The 18,490-nt window shown below is 40.9% G+C and overlaps 2 protein-coding genes across 8 annotated transcripts in view; one reads left to right on the top strand and one right to left on the bottom strand.

Moving 5' to 3' along the window:
- The window catches only part of clgn (calmegin), an 18,198-nt gene extending 3,894 nt beyond the window's left edge, over positions 1–14,304 (top strand). The window contains exons 1-15 of one of the 4 annotated variants that reach the window (XM_076975373.1): positions 2,480–2,638; positions 3,693–3,875; positions 4,078–4,151; positions 5,104–5,162; positions 7,129–7,270; positions 8,935–9,016; positions 9,105–9,297; positions 9,535–9,724; positions 9,911–10,024; positions 10,313–10,469; positions 11,310–11,525; positions 11,804–11,920; positions 12,177–12,330; positions 12,438–12,556; positions 12,886–14,304. In XM_076975373.1, the coding sequence (XP_076831488.1) occupies positions 2,636–2,638; positions 3,693–3,875; positions 4,078–4,151; positions 5,104–5,162; positions 7,129–7,270; positions 8,935–9,016; positions 9,105–9,297; positions 9,535–9,724; positions 9,911–10,024; positions 10,313–10,469; positions 11,310–11,525; positions 11,804–11,920; positions 12,177–12,330; positions 12,438–12,556; positions 12,886–12,969 (1,887 nt within the window). In that variant the 5' untranslated portion in view covers positions 2,480–2,635 and the 3' untranslated portion in view covers positions 12,970–14,304. Of the gene's footprint in view, positions 1–2,479; positions 2,639–3,687; positions 3,876–4,077; positions 4,152–5,103; positions 5,163–7,128; positions 7,271–8,934; positions 9,017–9,104; positions 9,298–9,534; positions 9,725–9,910; positions 10,025–10,312; positions 10,470–11,309; positions 11,526–11,803; positions 11,921–12,176; positions 12,346–12,437; positions 12,557–12,885 lie in introns of those variants that run through there. The other 3 variants (XM_076975370.1, XM_076975371.1, XM_076975372.1) reach the window with 3 other exon arrangements.
- scoca (short coiled-coil protein a) lies at positions 13,884–18,490 on the bottom strand. 4 transcript variants are annotated; one of them, XM_076975374.1, is made up of 4 exons: positions 18,269–18,490; positions 15,882–15,953; positions 15,697–15,777; positions 13,884–15,444 (listed from the first exon to the last, which is right to left on the bottom strand). In XM_076975374.1, the coding sequence occupies exons 1-4, from the start codon at positions 18,330–18,332 to the stop codon at positions 15,302–15,304; spliced, it is 360 nt and encodes a 119-aa protein (XP_076831489.1). In that variant the 5' UTR covers positions 18,333–18,490; the 3' UTR covers positions 13,884–15,301. The 4 variants fall into 4 exon arrangements, with proteins under 4 accessions (XP_076831489.1, XP_076831490.1, XP_076831491.1 ...); XM_076975375.1 differs by having other exon boundaries at positions 15,697–15,774; positions 18,269–18,485; XM_076975376.1 differs by lacking the exon at positions 18,269–18,490 and adding an exon at positions 16,673–16,823.

The raw sequence follows: 18,490 nt of genomic DNA, 5'->3' as shown, positions 1-18,490 counted from the left end.
AGAGAAGAGGCTCTGTTGGGCCTACTTCACCACACATCCAGTATTTTTAGTCCATGTGAGAGTGTACCAATTGTTCTGAAGGATGTACCAGTCATCTCTAGAGTACCCCATGAATGGTAGTGGGCTTATGCACACTACTTCCTGAAGCTCACTGTTAGCTCCTTGGTCTGGTTGATGTTGACCAGATGATTATTGTCCTGATCCAAGATCCAAAACTAACCTCCTCTCTGTATGCTGATCAACGATTATTGTTCTGATCCAAGATCCAGAACTAACCTCCTCTCTGTATGCTGATCAAACAAAGTCATATATTGATCTTGTAATATTCAGCTTACCTAACACATTTTCATCACACATTTTGTCCCTTTGAATATCATATTTCATACCTGCATATACATCTGGTACTAGTCCATTACAACTGATCTTACCTGGACATTGAACAACTCCCACCTGGTGGGGAAGGCCCAGTTAAGGTTCCCCTTTCTGAGAAGGCTCAAGCAGTCACTGATAAACATCTATAGACGCACCATTGAAAGCATTCTCTGTCTATGTATGATTGTATGCACAGATATGCACTAATATTTCAAATGCACCTATTTTGCACATTAATAAATTCCCTGTTGCACTTTGTTGTTATCTGCTGCTTTAAGTGATTGGTCTGTGTCATTTATCTCATTTCATAAGGTTCATCATCAGAGTACTGCACATAATTCCATTGTACTATGTACAATGACAATAAAATGTTTGTTCATGTTAATTCATTTGTTCAAAGTATGTTGCTACATACATGTTGATGTTGGATCATAGCACAAGTCAGTGGTGAAACTAGGAATAAACTAACAAAACCTGAACTGTACAAGGGGAGCAACTCACAAACCTGGTGGAGAACAACAAACAGGAGGAAACAAAAACACATTTACTTACCTAAAACAACCTAGCTGACCACAAAACACAACACCTGGTGTAATATGTACAACAGAGAATAATCAAATAAGAATATATGCATATGCAGAGCTTTTTGCAACAGTATGTCTACACCCCCCCCCCCCCCCCCCCCCCACACACACACACATACACATGCACCCACGCGGAAGTACAAGGGGACAAAATCTCAGTCAGAAAACAAGCAATAATAATTGGAACACAAAGTAGCAACCAGCAAACAAACAAGACATGCACAGAGAACTACTGAACACGGAGTAGAGCCCCCATACTCAAACAGCGGCTCGCGGATCACATCCGGCCCGCGGGCTATCTATTTCTGGCCCGTCATCATTTCTATTTGAGTACCCCTAGAGTAGACCATAGCGTTTAACAATGTTGACACCTGACCATCACACTTATATGAACTTGTTAGACATCCAAAATCATGGGCATTAATACAGAGCTGCTCTTCCTGCCAACCAGTTCTATGCAGCTATGACAGTTTCCATTCTTCTAAGGCTTTCCACAAGATATTGGAGTTTGTATTTTGTGCCCATTCAAAGAGCATTTGTGAGGTCAGGTACTGACCTAACACAGGACAAGATGGCCTGGGTCACAGTCAGCACTCCAATTCATGCAAAAGGAGTTCATTGGGGTTGAGCTCAGGGCTATTTGCTGGACAGTGGATATCTTCCTCACCAAACTTATCAAACTATGTCTTTATGGACCTTACATTATACGCAATGATGTTCATATAAGTGTGATGGTCAGGTGTCAACATTGTTACACTCTATGCTCTACTCTGTGTTCGGTAGGATGTTGCATTCCTCATAATATGAATTATTAATTAATTTAATCACACATTCTCCCCTTTGATCAATGTATTGACCATAATAACTTATACAACTAGTACTCATTAATCAAGACCATTTCAGTAAAAAAAACTATTTTTACCTGCAAAAGACAAATTGAAGACATATTTTACCTGCTCCATTCATCTACTTGCCAGCCTTTCATTTAACAGTAATAGCACAGATGACTGGGATAGATCAGAAACTTTACAAACCGACAATGCCATGTTTAAAGTCATTGAGCTCTTCAGTACGATCTGTTCTATTTCCAGTGTTGGTTTTTGGAGATTGCATGGATATATGCTTAATTTATACATCTGTCTGCAGTGGGTGTGCCTGAAATACCTGAAATAATTAGGAGGGGTGTCCACATATTTAATAATAACAACAACAATAATAATTTATTATTTTATAGCACACTATACAAGGGTTAAGCATCAATATATGGCTTGTATGAATTTATCTGTATTATACTACATGATTACTACAAATTCTACTGATATAGATATAATTATATTTATATTATTTTATAATTACAGAATGACAAAAGATATCACAGAGCAGTGAGAAGCAAACACTTGCTTCTTTTCTTTATTCAGCCGTGGATCTTATTCAGATCACTAAACTGGTTTTCTTTATTCGACTCACATATGTCTTATATTTTGACATCATTATGAGGAAGGGTCTTTTATTTTGAATGAAACGTGCCATGGTGCTGGCGGGACGCGATAGCCCTACCGCTCTGTCGATCAATTTCTACTATCGATAACGTTATTCCATTTAAACTGGATTTCCCACAGCAGGACGACTCGTGTCAAACATAGTAAACATAGGTTTTGAAAATAGTATTTCGGCTTTAAATGGTGAGTGGGGGGAAAAGACCTGTAACGGTTTCGTTGTTCTTAAACACCACAAACAGGTTAATATAAATAGGTTATTATTAGCTACCGCGGCTAGGTTAGCATCATCACGAAGAGCTTCATTCGAACTGGAAGACTGTTTTACCTTAACCGTTAGTCTAGATATTTACAAAGATATTACTAAATATGTTAATGTTAAGTATCTTTATATATACAGTCATCTATAGTAGAGAGTTAAACCAATTAAATGTGTTTTAATAAATACTGACAGAAGAATTGTAGATTACGCTGAGGCGAAAAAGGTTATACAGAAAACCGTTAGCTAGCCTAGCGCTCCTAAGGTATCTTGCTTTATATGCTACCAAGCTACATAGGCGGGCGTAGCTAGCAGGTTATCCTAGCTAGTTATATTAGCCGGCTACTTAAATGCAAAGCAATTTAATATGTGAATGAAATGTAGCTAACTAGCTGAATATTTTTAAGTTTTCTATTCATGGAAAATAACATGAAACCACATTAACGCCCAAGGCTCATATTTCGCGTGACACGCGCACAGCTCGCTAGCTATCCTAGCTAGCTAATTAAGTGGCTCATGACAAACACAACATTTATGAATTAACTTGGGTTATGAGGGGTATAAAACAGTCTTCCCCTTTCCTTACAGTATAGTTAAGCATACAATATTTGACATTTTTTAATAGCCTTGAGCAGCTTTATACTTGAGTGGTAACGTTATCTATAGCTGTCATGCCAATCTTTAGCTGGCTGTGTCTTTTCGCGTGCGCACTTTACAAGTTATTTGGAAAATGTGCATATCAAACGGAAGAAGACATAACCCGATCAGTTGCAACATTTGTGTAAATTTGCATCGCTTTCAAACTGAATGTAGCAACGATTAGTTTGGTAGCTAGGTAACGCAGTGTTAGGAGGCGCCACACAGCTGTCGCTCGGTCCATAGAAAAAATAATTATGCTGGGCCTTGTTTTCTCGCCAGTATTAGATGAACTACGGTAGTACAGGGCACTTAAGTGGCATTTTTTCCTTTGTTCAAGTGTAGATGAAGCTGCGGTGGGGTTGGACGTGCCTCGTGCTGCTTTCAGTCGCCATGGTAACATGGACACAAAAGGAAGATGTGAAAGATGATGAAGAGGCAAGAGTGGAGGATGGAGGGGAGGAGGATGGAGAAGTGGACTCTGAGACAGACAGTGAAATAAAAGCCGACGCCAATGTCTCCTTCCAGGTCAGAGGTTAAAGGTTCTCTTTTATTAATAAGAAAATGAGTTGTGGTTTGGTGCATGTTAAATCCACTGCACTACATAGTTTTTGCAGATTGCATTGAATTATTGTAATCTGACTTAAGTTTCTGTCTAAATTATAAACAGTAAAGTAGTACATTTAGGTCTGCATTTTCATACATCTGCATATGTTCTTGATCTACACAGGTGACATATAAGACTCCTGTTCCAACTGGAGACGTGTTTTTCTCAGAGTCGTTTGATGATGGATCCCTTAGCAGGTACAGTAAAGCCCCACCTTAAAATATAAAGAATATCACAGATAAAAGCCACTTTTAATTCTAACAGCACGACCACATACATTTTAAAAGGTTTCATGAAGGAACCTGAAGTTTTGACTGACCTTGCTTTTAGATAAATGTGCATGAAAGGGTGGTAAATGAGTTTTCTAGTTTTACATATTTTAATTTAGGCTACAGTAACCCGGAGTTTCTAATATGGGCATGACACCAACCAGAATGATGTGCTTCGTCAAAGGTCTATTAAAGTGTAAAGTGGTGGGGAAATGAGCTCTTGCCTTGCGGTATTTCCATAAATAAGCTCTACTTGTGCAGCCTCAAGCCCAGACTCCATTCAGGGATAGAAATCAGTGTAATTTAACCACCAACATTTTTTTATAGTGTAGGAGAACTGGGTTACTCTTGGATCCCAGTGGGCGATGTGTACAGATAAAATGTTCGCCATTACGTTCATGGAAATCCTGCTGTTTAGGTATAAAACAAAAAAGACTACATATTTTTTTGCAGTGTGGGATGGTTCTGTGAAGCAGTATCCTATTCTTAATGATGTATACAAATGAAGGGAAACTACACGATCATTGGCTTGTTTAAATATGGAAGTCTTGATTGAATAGCTTATGCCTTGTTCTTTATTTCTTACTTGTCAATGTCTGTAGCAGTTGATTATGTAAATCGTATGGTAATTTGTAGCATTTTATCATTTTATTGTTGATATAATTTTGTTTATTTAAATGGCTAGCTTTACAATGTAATCCAATATGAATCTTACATAAGTAATTGTTGTGTTTGAAAGAGATTTGTTTGGAAGAATCTAGGCTAAGAACTAAGCTAACTTGAGTGTTCTGGAGAGGCTGAGGTTTACACGTTTTACAACACATGTAAGTGCTGCTTCCATTTTGCATTGCAATTTTGTGTTTGTTTAAATATCGTACAGATGGACAAAGTCTAAGACAATGAAAGAGGATGCAGATGAAGATATTGCTAAGTACGATGGTGAGTTTTCCTGGTGTGTTCTGGACAGTTGTGTTTATGCTGTTTGTGGTGTTTATTTGTTCTTCCCATTTGCTGGCACCACTACTGCAATTACACACAAGACAAGATGTCAGAAATCCTGTTCCAAGCCATTAGTGTTTCACATATGGCGAGGCCCACTCACTTCATACTAGAATCCACAACATCGCACGCTCTTCACAAGTGTCATCAGGCACCTCCCCTCGTCTGTGTTTCGCTGAATTAAGCCCATAGCACCTCCAGAAGGCTGAACAATGAGGTCTGGCATCCCAGCCCTGGACTGCTCCAAGCTAACTTCATTCCTCTTTAAGTGTAAACCCACATAGGCCTCCCTGGTGACTAAGGCTGTGCCCTGCCTCCACCATTAATGCATGCTTACTTATTGCCTCCAGTTCCATATGGATTTTTTCTACACCATCAAGCACTCCCCAACAAAGCAGGTCCATGCTGGATCCTCCTCAGGGTCTAAGGCCACACCCAGCCTCACTGGTACCGTTAATGCATGGTCAGTGCCACCAGACCCATGTGGATACCACCTGCCTCTGCAGGCCTTATATAGCAGCACCTGCCTCTGCAGACCTTCTATAGCACCTGCCTCTACTGCATTTTCAGATGGAGCTGGTACCTCTATAAAATAAACCATCCGTTTACTTTCATAGTCCAGCACCTTTTTTGGCCTTAGTTTAGTAAACATTAGTGGTTCACCGGATTGGTTAGAATGTTTTCCCCCTCATTTTGAAGCCTTACTCTTAAGATATTGGTCAGTAACTTGGTGCAAATGGATAAAAAAAAGGTTGTCTGTTTTGCTTTTGTATCAAGGGCAAACAAAACCAAAATGTACTGTCATTGTATTATATTTAAATTTCTCATTTGTTTGAGAGTTTATTTTAAAAACATTTGTTTGAAATTTGTTTTAAAAACATGCCTTAGGATTAACACTTAGGAGTGTTAATTTTGACAGCAATTTTTGATCGTTTTAGTCTTAGTCTTTTGACTAATGTCATTTAGTTTGTCATAACTTAGTCATTGGAATTGTTTTTAGTCTTAGTCTAGTTTTAGTCGACTAATTATCAAAAGAATTTAGTTGACTAAAATATAAATGGTGTAATAGTAATTATATAGACTTGCACAAAATGAAACTTATTAACCATTTGTATGTGCAATATATACAAAAACAGATTTCCAAACAACTTTATTGACCTGAACTTATAGTTATTGAGCATAACAATAACAAAACATTGATGACAAGTAGGCCCGCTCTACCTGAAAACATACGGAGTTTGTTATGAACAATACATATTACATTCTATATAAAACTGGGTTCCGTAAAAACAGCAATGCCATAGCCCGCAGATGTCGTTTCATTTGTCGTATTTTTCCTGACATCATCGTCCCACATGGTTTACACACCTTCTTCTTTTTCTCAAAGTCAAAGGAGAAATGTGTCCATATATCACCTCTTATCTTTCTCCCTGCTGACATTGTTGAGTTAATTTCACAATCTAGTATGGTCTTACCGGGTTCTGTGCGATGTGAAGACGTTAGTACTGATTGGATGGTTACCTGGTTTGTCCCGCCTCTCCGTGTACGCTAAAGTAGTTACGGTTGGATCTCTTCTTAACTTATCCCTACCTTTCACTAAACTAAATCAGGTCTGATTGGATGTCGTCGCTGGCCAATATTTTCGTCTCGTTTTTATTCGTTGATGAAAATGTCCATTAATTTTGTCATTATTTTTATCCCTTCGTATAGTTTTTATTTAGTTATCGTCTCGTTTTCGTCATGAAAAAAAGGTTCGTTGACGAAAACTATGACAAAGTAGTCGTCAACGAAATTAACACTGGAGGACATACCCCTTTTTACAGAAGCGTATCAGAAGTAAATGATTCTCCTGTTGTAATGATGTGTGTTCCTCAGACACGGCGGGTATGTTACTGTGTGCTTTCAGGCAAGTGGGAGGTGGAGAACCTGAAAGAGAATAAGGTACCTGGTGATATGGGCTTGGTGCTGAAGTCCCGCGCTAAGCACCACGCCATCGCAGCTCTCCTGAACAAACCTTACGTCTTTGAGGACAGGCCACTCGTTGTCCAGTAAGTGGAGTACTTAGATACCATAGCAACCTGTAGAATCGATGAGATTGATTAAACTGATAAAGAAAATGGGGCTTCCTGATGGCTCAGGCTGCTTCAAACCTCTGCAAATGTGTGGGCGCCATGCCAACATACTTCAATGCAACGTTAATGTGTGAGCTAGGAGGTAGCATCCATGTTTAAACAAGCGTTAAGGAGAAAGTCTCAGTAGTACAGAATTCAACAAAGATGGAGAATAAAAACTTTAGTTGAAGATCACCTGTGGCAGTACTTTGAAGGTGTAATGCCATACCTCTTCTCACAGCCAGTCCTCAGACTGCTCCGTTTTGGATTTTAGATACTAACACTACAGGATAGCCAAGCAGCATTTACCTTACACACTGCTCTACAGAGCCACACAACACAGATTTTGAAAGTTTACACATCAGTGTGTCAGCAAGGGTCTGTGTGTGGCTCTTAACCATTACTCCTTTACATACAAATCCTTCCTCAGATTCGTAATGCAGACATGTGTACGGAAATCTTTTCCTGAACTATAAACCACTATAACCACATTTTAAGACAGTACAGTAATCTCCCTGTATCTGCAATCTCATTAACCGCAAACTTAGTTAACTGTGGTCTAAAAACATTAAATAGAAAATTAGAGAAATACAATGCACTTCATACGTTAAATGAGTGCATAAATATATCATTATGGTTATCATGGTTATGGTGATCACTATTGGTTATCATTGTTAATGAGTTATTGTGCTTAATTTATAAATGAGAATTTCACATGGTTCTGTATGTATTGTATGTGTACATACAACATGTAGCTAGGCTTCACTGCTCTCCATGGTTTTAGACACCCACAGGGGGCTTTGACCCTATTTCCCACAGATACAGGGGTGGAGAGGCTACTGTATTTGGATTTCTGTGGTGTCCTACTGTCCTAGATAAGACTTGGTCAGTGCTTATTAAGTGGACTTTTTTAAATACATTTTAGAAAGTGTGTCATCTGATACATTGGTACAGTCTGTATGGCGAGGTCTGATGGTTCCCACACTAACCAGAGTGTGCAGGGTCATAGAACACCGTGAAAGCCAAAGGAATGGAAAGTCAAAAAGGAATGGTTACATTATGGATTACATTTTTTTTCTGTGGACTGAAAGATATTTCAATAACTCCTATGATTTTCCAAACTCTGACTTCCTACTCTATTATAGATTATAGTATAATGAAAGTCATAAAGTCCATGTATTTCATATATGGAATCTATGCTACATAAGCAAACCATTTTGAAATCACTATTCATCTGATGTCATGAACATTTACATATTGCCTATATATCAACCTGTTCATCCCACAGCAGACACTGGCCATCTTTAAAGACTGATGTCTTCACTGAGTCACTAAGAACTTAAAATGCACTTAAAAAACAAACATACCTTCAACTGTTCTCTTTCCCACTTTAGCTAGCACTGTAGTCTGAAGGTTTTCTTGATATTGATGCTAGCATGATGCTTGATAGAGACCACAAAGCACGTTTTTGAGTTACTCAAACCAAGAGCATCTGCCAAAACGTTTAAAAATAAATAATAAAACCTTTAGGTATTTAAAATTCAGTATTGCTTTTCCCTACTTGCATATGCTCTATTCATACCAGAGATAATTTCTGTTAGGTATGAAGTCAACTTTCAAGATGGCATTGACTGCGGGGGTGCCTATATCAAGTTGCTGTCGGATTCCCCCAGCTTGGATTTGGTATGTCTGCTTAGTTTTACATGTTTGGGGGGGATCCCTAAACTACAGGCAGAGTGAATCTTGACTTTGGGTCTTTGGATCTTGACAGGAGCAGTTTCATGACCGGACCCCCTACACTATCATGTTTGGGCCAGATAAATGTGGAGAGGACTACAAACTACACTTCATCTTCAGACACAAGAACCCTATGAATGGAGATCTGGAGGAGAAACACGCAAAGCGGCCTGACGTGGACCTGAGGAAGGTGTACACTGACAAGAAGACTCATCTCTACACTCTTGGTGGGTGCTTTGTCTACTTTGCTGACATATTTTGTGAGTGTACTATTTTATAAGCACCAAATACACAGCAAAGGAATAATGTAAAAAAGAAGGAAGGTAAATAGGATTCCAACAAATCTGAATAAAATTATTTGGTTGTTTACGGTTTACAGTGAATTCATGTGGATACATATAAAGTAGGTCTTACATCTTACAACTCTGGTATAATATTTGCATTTGCTTGCTTCTCTTAATCAGTTCTTAACCCGGACAATAGCTATGAGATATTTATCGACCAATCCAGTGTCGGCAAAGGAAGCTTGCTGGCAGACGTGATTCCACCAGTAAACCCTCCTAAAGAGATTGATGATCCCAAAGACACCAAACCAGACGACTGGGATGAGAGAGCCAAGATCCCTGACCCAGAAGCAATCAGGCCTGATGATTGGTAAGGTCATATTCATTTGGGTCAAGAGGAGGGGCGTTGGGAAATGTTGAAGGAAGCATGAAGGACAGATAGTCAAGTAGTTTTTAGGTCGTAGAATAATGTCAGACTGCTTAATTTTCTCGACATTTTCAAATAAACATGTCTGTTTGCTGCCAAACCCCAGTCAACCTCTCTGTCTCTCCACAGGGATGAGGACGCACCGGCGACTGTGCCGGATCCTGGTGCCATGAAGCCGGAGGGATGGCTGGATGATGAGCCTGAGTTTGTGCCAGACCCCACAGCGGAGAAACCCGATGACTGGTAATGTCCTCGCCGTGAACCCTGACGTTGCTAGTGGTCATTTCTAGGTGTTGTATTATCAAGTGTGAACTTTAACCAGAGGATTGTAAGGGTTAAACTGTTCATGGTGTAGAATCACTTGTTAAAATGAAAACCCTGAGGACAAAGTTACAGTTAGTTTGCTAAAAGAGCACAGGGGGCAGAGGCTGGGTGCAGTCGTCCACACCCCGCTGCTGTTGTAATTGTGTTGGCAGGTTCTAGTGGAACACATGGGTCAAATCTAATAAATGGACATGTTTCTTGTGTCAGGGATGAGGAGATGGATGGGGAGTGGGAGGCTGCTCAGGTGCCGAACCCAGCGTGTCAGACAGCACCCGGGTGTGGGGAGTGGAAGCCCCCTGCAATCAATAACCCCAAGTACAAGGGCAAGTGGAAGGCCCCGCTCATAGACAACCCCAACTACCAGGTACTGCCCCCTGCAGGCGTGGAGAATGGATGGCTGAAGTGACGCTGCGAGGGTTTGGAATCACAGTAGTAAGGGTCACTCAGACTGAAGGTGTGATTCACCTTAAATGTCAAAGGCACAGGAGACACACATGGCATGGCAATGGGGTTTTTTGTTTGTTTTCTTTCTTCTTCAAATGGTTGATTTCATTCAGGCCCTTAATTCCTAAGACTTATTTAGACATACAGGTCACTCCAGTCACTTTTTGAGCACCTGCCTTCTGCTTGTGGTCACTGTCTGCTTTATTGGGGATTCCTTGACTTATATATTGTAGGTACCTATGATAGTCTTCATGTTGTCACATACAGTTCCTCAGCCATCTTCCACCCTCTTCATCACTGGTCAGTTAATGAACGTAGGACCTCTGCTGACTGGATATAATTTGGAGGACCATTCTCAACAAAGTATCAACACTGACAGGGTTGTGTTGGAAATGGGTCGTGTTGGCACAAGTTCAGAAGTCACAGTGGTCTTGCTGGAGGTTTGACACATTAATGGTCCTGCAGACATGCCAACCCAAAAGAATCCAGGCAGTAGTGGTCCTGTGGTCAGTAGCTGTCCACGGGTGAAGGGCTAGATGAAAACACAAACTGTGCTATACATTGCATGCTAGTGCTCTCTGATAATGTGCAGGAGAGCTGACCACTATTGACAGGCTACATGCAACTGCAACCATGTGGCAATGCACGCACCATAGACTTGCTGGCGAGTTACACACAGGGCGGCCCACAATGTGTGATATGCAGTCTGTTACAGACTTGCCTCTGTGTGTGACTGCCTGACTGGTTTGTGTGCACACAGGGGGTGTGGAGTCCTCGCAAGATTCAGAACCCAGACTATTTTGAGGATCTGGAGCCGTTTAAGATGGCATCGTTCAAGGCTGTGGGGCTTGAGCTGTGGTCCATGACTTCTGACATCTACTTTGACAACTTCATCATCACTGCAGACAAAGAGGTGGCGGATCGCTGGGCTGCAGACAGCTGGGGCCTCAAAAAACTGGTGGCTAGTGCCAATGAGGTGAGCACATATGCGTTAGTAAAACCAGCCTGGGAACTGGTGGCAAGACAGCTGAATGGTTACTCAATCTAGTTAATAAGGAAATGTGTTAAATATAAAAATTATGATCGTTGTAAAGACTTTCTTGCAAAACTTCCTATCCTCATCTCTCTCTCTCCCTCTCTCCTTCTCTTTACCTCCCCCTGTCTTCCTCTCTCTCCCTCTCCTTCATTCTCTCCCTTACCTTCTTTCTCTCTCTCTCTCCCCTCTTCTCCTCCCCCAATTCTCTCCCTTCTCAGCCAGGAGTGTTTAGTCAGCTGGTGCAGGCTGCGGAGGAGAGGCCGTGGTTGTGGGTGGTGTATGTCCTCACTGTGGGGCTGCCCATTGGCCTGGCTGTGCTCTTTTGCTGGCCTAAGGTGAGGCCCATCCCCCGGACACAGTCATTAACGTGGACACATTTTTCACCCTACTTGCTCTACTGAGCTTAGTCAGGACTTTTCCAGCAGGGGACTGGTTGCATTGGGAAGTTAAAATAACATTGTATTGAAAGTATGAAACAATAATATTTCCAACACATGACGTTCTTCTGTACATTGTTATGCTGCTTCTGTGCATGACAGCTAGTCTCTCTTCTCTTTTTCTGCTTCCATTCACCTTTCTTTGTGCGTGCAGAAGTCTGATGATTACATCTATAAGAAAATTGACCCACCCATGACACAAGATGTAGAAGAGGACGAGGATGAGGAGGGTGAGGAGGAAGATGAAGAACAGGAAAAAGGAGAGGAAGAGGATGAAGGCAAATCAGAAGAGGCTGCTGAAGAGGGCGGTCAGTATAGAGATGGTGAAGAATGGTAGTCAAATTTGACCAAGGAAAACTTGACTAGTTCTCAATTGCTCCTTGTTTTGACTGAAGTTTCTATCTGTGTCATTCAGCTGAGGAACCGGTGAAGACTGGAGAGGAGAGCGCTACAGCTGAAGGAGGTGCTGTGGAGGAAGAGGAGGAGGAAGAAGAGGAGGCAAGCAAGTCAAATGACACACCATCAGACGATGAGGTAAGACCGTGTCGGTGAAAGTGGTTTTGCTGTATTTCGCCACAGCAGTTCTGCAAGGCAGCAGTGTGGCTTCAACAGCCATACAACAACTCCAGAAGATCGATCAAAATCAAAAAATCAAATCAAAAACAGAAGAAAGGGTTCAGTGGAGTGTGTTGGAGAGCAATGTCTAATCTGTGTAGCGTGTGATGCTGTTAGGAACAGGATGTGAAGAACACTGGCCAGCATAAGCTCAAATGTCAGCAGACAACCATGCTTGGAAATGACCTAAAGTGAACCACTTGCTTCTTACTTGAATGTAAGTGTCTGAGTTGGTGTCCTTCCTGCAGATGAAGGATGCTGACGAGGAGTTTGAGAGCACTGGAGACGGACACAAACAGGCCGTGAGGAAGAGGAGAGTACGGAAGGACTGAACGGCCTCTCCTTCCTTCCGCTTGTTTCCTCTCTTCTTTCTTGCCCTCCCTGCCTTCCAAATGCTGCATGCCCCTGGCTTTGCAAAGTCGACAGGCCCCACCCCTTCACTGGAGCTCCTTCTCCTGCTCCTTACAGTTCAAAGTTCAGTCTTCCTCCCCACCACTAGTTCCTATGGGTTGGGTTTAGCCGTACCCTCAAAACTGCTGTATTTTCACTCTATTTGAAGGGTTAGCCTTGAGGCCAGTTTTTGCTATTTAAGCTTAACTACTGTGACATAAAAGGATGTTTTAGGAAGAAATATGTTCAAGTATATTTTAAGAAATTGTTCATTAAGTTATTTAAAATAAATCACCACCAGTTTTGTGTTTTTAATTTATGTTTAACTTTATTGATCAAAAGACGTGCACTGAATATATTTATTGTTTGTAAACGATGCAGTTGAATTGTTTGATGTAGGACATTTAAAGATCTTGCTTTTCATTTAGCCACAACTTTTAGTGGGTGAGAGAGCTTGACCTGTAGGGTCCAAATCTGTATTCACAGTGCATTTGAATAAAGGTGTTTGGCTTTGTTTGAGGTAAAGCAAGAACACCTGAAATTGGAGCAATTCAAATGCAGGTTCATCTTGTGGATCAGTGTATATGGGAGGGGTGGACACCTGTACTTAAACACCTGTGAATACAGTCTCAGTTCAAACATCTTACGGCAAGCCCTCAACTCTCACGTAGGAAATGTTTTCAACTTTTGGTTTTAAGATATCTTGAGCAATGTACCATTTTTCTGTTTTGTTTTTCTTTTCTCATCCATAGTTTTGCCATTGCAAAGAAAGCTTTTTGTTTACATGTTTGTACATTTTAACATTGCTCTTGAAAATAAATATTTAATACAAAATATCAGTGTATACACTCAAATGTGCAAAAGCAAAAAACTGTTTATTAAAACAAATGTTAAACACATAGTAGTAATAAAATTTACACACAAGGCAGTATCTACATTGAATGTGGGCACAAATTATATACCTAAAAAAATGTTAACATACAAAATGAAAGTACATTAAATAAATAACATGATAATATTGTATGACCAACCCGTGTCCTCTAACCCTTGAAGCTCTAGTGTTATGATGTGAAATATGTTAAGTACATACAGCCCTCCGCTCGATAATGTAGACTATGGGCAGGTTAATCCATGACATTTCTACTTCCTTAGGAATGTCCAGAAAATGTTTATTACTTTTATTAGTTAATATACTTTTAATATCTTAATCTAATTTTCCAACTACCTTGTAACCTTTTGTTTACCAGGTGACATCGGTCTAATAAAACCTAATTGTTGCCTGTGTTTTGTGAATATGGTGTACAGGTCAAAGGATCTGCACAGCATACAGGATTTGCATAACTGAAATGCTCCAGAGGATCCAGAGCACTCCCACAGATCAATATCACTTTTAACGAAAAGCCAGGCAGTCCATTTATATTACACAGCGTCTTCAGTCCCAACTGATCTGAACCTCGATAATTATATAGCTGAGGTACTTTTCCCTTTCTATCTCTTGCCTGAAGTTCTTGCACCTTTCTTTAAGTCCAGTTTATGACATAGATTTGTAGTATTAAGTAAGAGTATGTTAGCATGTCACACGACTTTATTGAACGTCATCTTTGTGGTTCTTTTACTCATCCCAGTATCAGCTTACACTACATTTTTCTTTGAAATATTACCCATGGGACTTCATGCATTTTCATGACACATTATAGACAAACGGGCACACTGGTGTGCAGAACACACATTTTGCCTGTGTTTCCCTCTGCACTATTTACTCTGCACATGTGACGATGACTTATGCAGAGCAAGAGTTTTAAGTACATTAGTGCAGGGGTCTTTCTGGGACTGCTCTCCAAAACAAAAACATCACTGACCTACGCTGGAAATGCTGCAATTGTCAATCGGTCAGGAGAAAATGGGTTGTTGAGTAGCCACTTAGAGATACACAGGGAGCCTGATGTGCATTAGGACTGTGGATATCTGACCACAGCCTGTAAAATGCCTCCATTAATACAACAGCCAGCTACCAGCCAAAGAAAGTGGCCTAGTCCGTTAATCCTCCACAAGCAGCAAGTATGATAAATGAATGGAAATGAAAAGAGAGAGGGGAAAAAACTATACAAAGCATAAATAAAGTCAGAGCTCAGCATGGTACTGTTGGTCTATTCACAGGAGTGTACGATGAAGGCAGAGAGACCGCGCAATGGGAGAATGGGGCGTGTGCACAGGCCTTGGCTTTAAGGGAGCGTGGACATGTTCTGGATAGGGAGGAACCATCTTCCTTACGCCTTATTTCCTTTTGCTTTTGGTGTCTGTGGTCTGGAACACACTGGAGGCAGACATAAGGTTCTCTATGTACTGCCCTAAAACCTGGTTCTCCGACTTCAGCTTCAGGTTCTCCTCTTTCACTGCATCCACGCGGGCAGACAGGTCTTGCAGAGAAAGAGGGAGGGAGATTGGATCCATTAGGATGATAGAGCATCACGAACACTGCTCAGAGAGCCATAAAAAACTGCTGGAGTAGGTCTGAGTCAGAAGAGTACAGTCAGCATGCTATTAGTGCCAGTGAGAAAAACAGTGAGCACTAAAACGCAGAAGGCAAAGAGGAGAGGAGAGGTTGCAATAAATAGAGAATGCAAAGAGACAAAAACCAAAACAAAACACAGAGGACATGCTGGTTGTACCTTCTAATGTATGCTGGAGTTCTAGTACTTGGTTAATGAGTCTCGTTTTCTCCTCGAGTTCAACCTGATTCTCCATATCTCCTTGTTGGACAAATGTAAAAGGAAAACACCGTTTTGACTAAAAAAAGCTGCGAAACTACATTGCGCCCCAACCCCCTTAACAGTAATAAAAGTAAAGAATTTACCATCCATCTCACAGTTCATTGAGAAGTATTGGTTCTCCTGTTTTTGAAGAAGTGCTGCAGGAACTGTGTCAGCTGAAACAGACAAGGTGAATGAAAAATGTAGGTTACAAAACTCATATCACTGTCGAGCACATTAATAGTACGTAAGAGCTACTTTAATAGTACTACTATTGTCTGTTCGAGTAGTAATCGGCATATTTTGGGTTAAAATGACAAACAACTGGAAAGAAGCTTCACAGCGCAGCTATCTTGTAAGTTAACTAACTTAACTTTATTCCCACTTGGAAATCAGAGCCGAAGCTGCTGGCCGTAACTGTATTTGCACAACCTAGCACTAACATTTCTTACAAGCTAACTAAATGCTACTACATCTAGTATAGGAATAACATTCAGAATACCGGAGTAAATAATAAATATCCGCTGTCTAGTCTTTCCTAGTCGGCTCCCTATCTAACTCTGCTTTCGTGTTTTTGACAGCTGCAGGCCACGTACGTATCGTTGAGAGCTACGTTAGCTAAACAAGCTATCCATCCGTTTTACTCCCGTTTCTTAAAAGTAGCCACCAACTACGTATCACAGACCGCACAAATAACAAATTGGTGTTTTGATAATAATCGTCTTATCTCATGAAACGTTCATAGACACACTGTAACGTTTAGTGGCACACTGGGACAATGCTAACGCTATACTGCTGGCTGGCTAGCTGAGCTAACTAGCTAACACTACCTAAGTGCTCTGACCAAGTGTCAATAAAGAAAATTACAATCAAAGACAAAATGCCTTCGTCTTACCGCTTGTCAATCGTTAGATAAAATAATATGATCTCAGTGAAATCGCACAGGTAAAACCGTCACTGCGGATCTCCGATTGATGACACCACTATCTCGTCATCGTCCCACACAGTGTTTTGGTCAGTGTAGTGCCGATTGTGTCCAGTAGATGGAGACAACGTACTTCAGAAACATCAAATGACAGTATTAAGGTAGATGGGAGAGCAAACCGCTGGATATTATTTGCTGTGGATTTTTTCTGACTTATATTACCGCTCGCTTTTTTGTTTAGAAGAAAATGCATACATGTACTATTATAGTGTATTAGCTACTGGCTACACTATTATATAGTATATTTAGCTAAAAGATTAGGATAAATATATAGATTTTAGCTAAAAGTCATATTTTCTTTATAGCCTACCAAGGTTTTGAAATAATGAGCTATGTGCTAAGCACACTGGCCAATGCGTTGAATACTTGCCAACTACACACTCTGGACAGTAATGTGCTCCTCGCGCGGTAGCTGCAACACGTCTAGGCTGCAGGTTGCAGCTATTTGGTCAGATAAGATGATTAGCCCGCACCAGGCACATGCTCTGCAGAGCCCATATGCTGCTGCTACGAGTTCCAAGTGTGTGTGTGTGTGTGTGTGTGTATGTGTGTGTGTGTGTGTGTGTGTGTGTGTGTGCGCGCGAAAGAGAGTGGGGGGGAGTGTTTGTGTGTGTGTACAATTGGGGGAGTAGAGAGGCAAACTGGCTGAAAATGTCCCAATTACCATTCAGGGCTAAAGTGTCATGCATGATTCTTTTATTGCATATGCTGTGTTTAGCTTGTGTGCCTTTTTACGCATGCTGGTTAATTATTGGCAACATATCTTAATAAAAAATATTTAATAGGCATGCAAACCATTGTAAAACCAATTGTAAACATGGTTAATTATTAACAAACAAGGAAACCGAATTGTACTAAGACAAGCAACTGTTGTGTTGACAGTACTACACAGATGCAGGCAGGTACACACACACACACACACACACACACACACATTTAGAGCAGGATAGACCTGTGCTGCTCTTGCCTGCTGGTGTCTTTGTGAAGCTGTGCCATGCAGTAAGCTATCATGAGGCTTTTGTATGCGCAAAGTCAGCAAATTCTCTGCTCTTCAGCTCATTGTGTGTGTGTGTGTGTGTGTGTGTGTGTGTGTGAGTGAAAGGGAGGCAAGGGCACCATTTTTCCTCTATACACCACAGCGTCCTTCCAGTTTGTTTTTGTTTTTTTATTTTATTAATGATGAAAACATTGTATTGTTCTACTGCTCAGATGACTCTAATGCACTGGGGACGTGTTACTGAACTTACACCACATTTCCCACGAGTTGCCTTAATGTACAAGATGAGTTTCTCAGTCAACTGGGAAAACTGTTGTTACTGTGTCTGTATTTGCATATTTGTGTATATATCTTGTTGCACAATGCAGTAAATCTATCTGATCCCCCCCAACTAACTCTGAGACAGTTTCTCTTTCTAATCCCATGTGGTAGCCACACTGAAGCACAAGTCAGACCGGTCTCCACTCTGTTCCTCTAGCACACAAAGGCAGGCCGTCTGGAGCCCTTACCTGACTCATCAGTCAGCGAGATGGTGGTGAAGGTTCCGTCGTCTTCGTCTACTTCACCCTCCATTATTGTGTGACTGTATCCAGCAAAGTCAGTATTATGCAGTATGTTTTCTTAAAACACCTGTTCTCTTCTGCGCTTGATCTTTTTCTTACTTTTACTCGTTTCTTTCTCGTCGGACTCTCTCCGTCTCACCCACTCATTCACACCTAGCCTACACACAC

Source organism: Brachyhypopomus gauderio, chromosome 15 (assembly GCF_052324685.1).
Source record: "Brachyhypopomus gauderio isolate BG-103 chromosome 15, BGAUD_0.2, whole genome shotgun sequence".
Taxonomy (NCBI): domain Eukaryota; kingdom Metazoa; phylum Chordata; class Actinopteri; order Gymnotiformes; family Hypopomidae; genus Brachyhypopomus; species Brachyhypopomus gauderio.
Note: the sequence above shows the minus strand (reverse complement) of the source record. Positions and strands in the feature narration are given on the sequence as shown.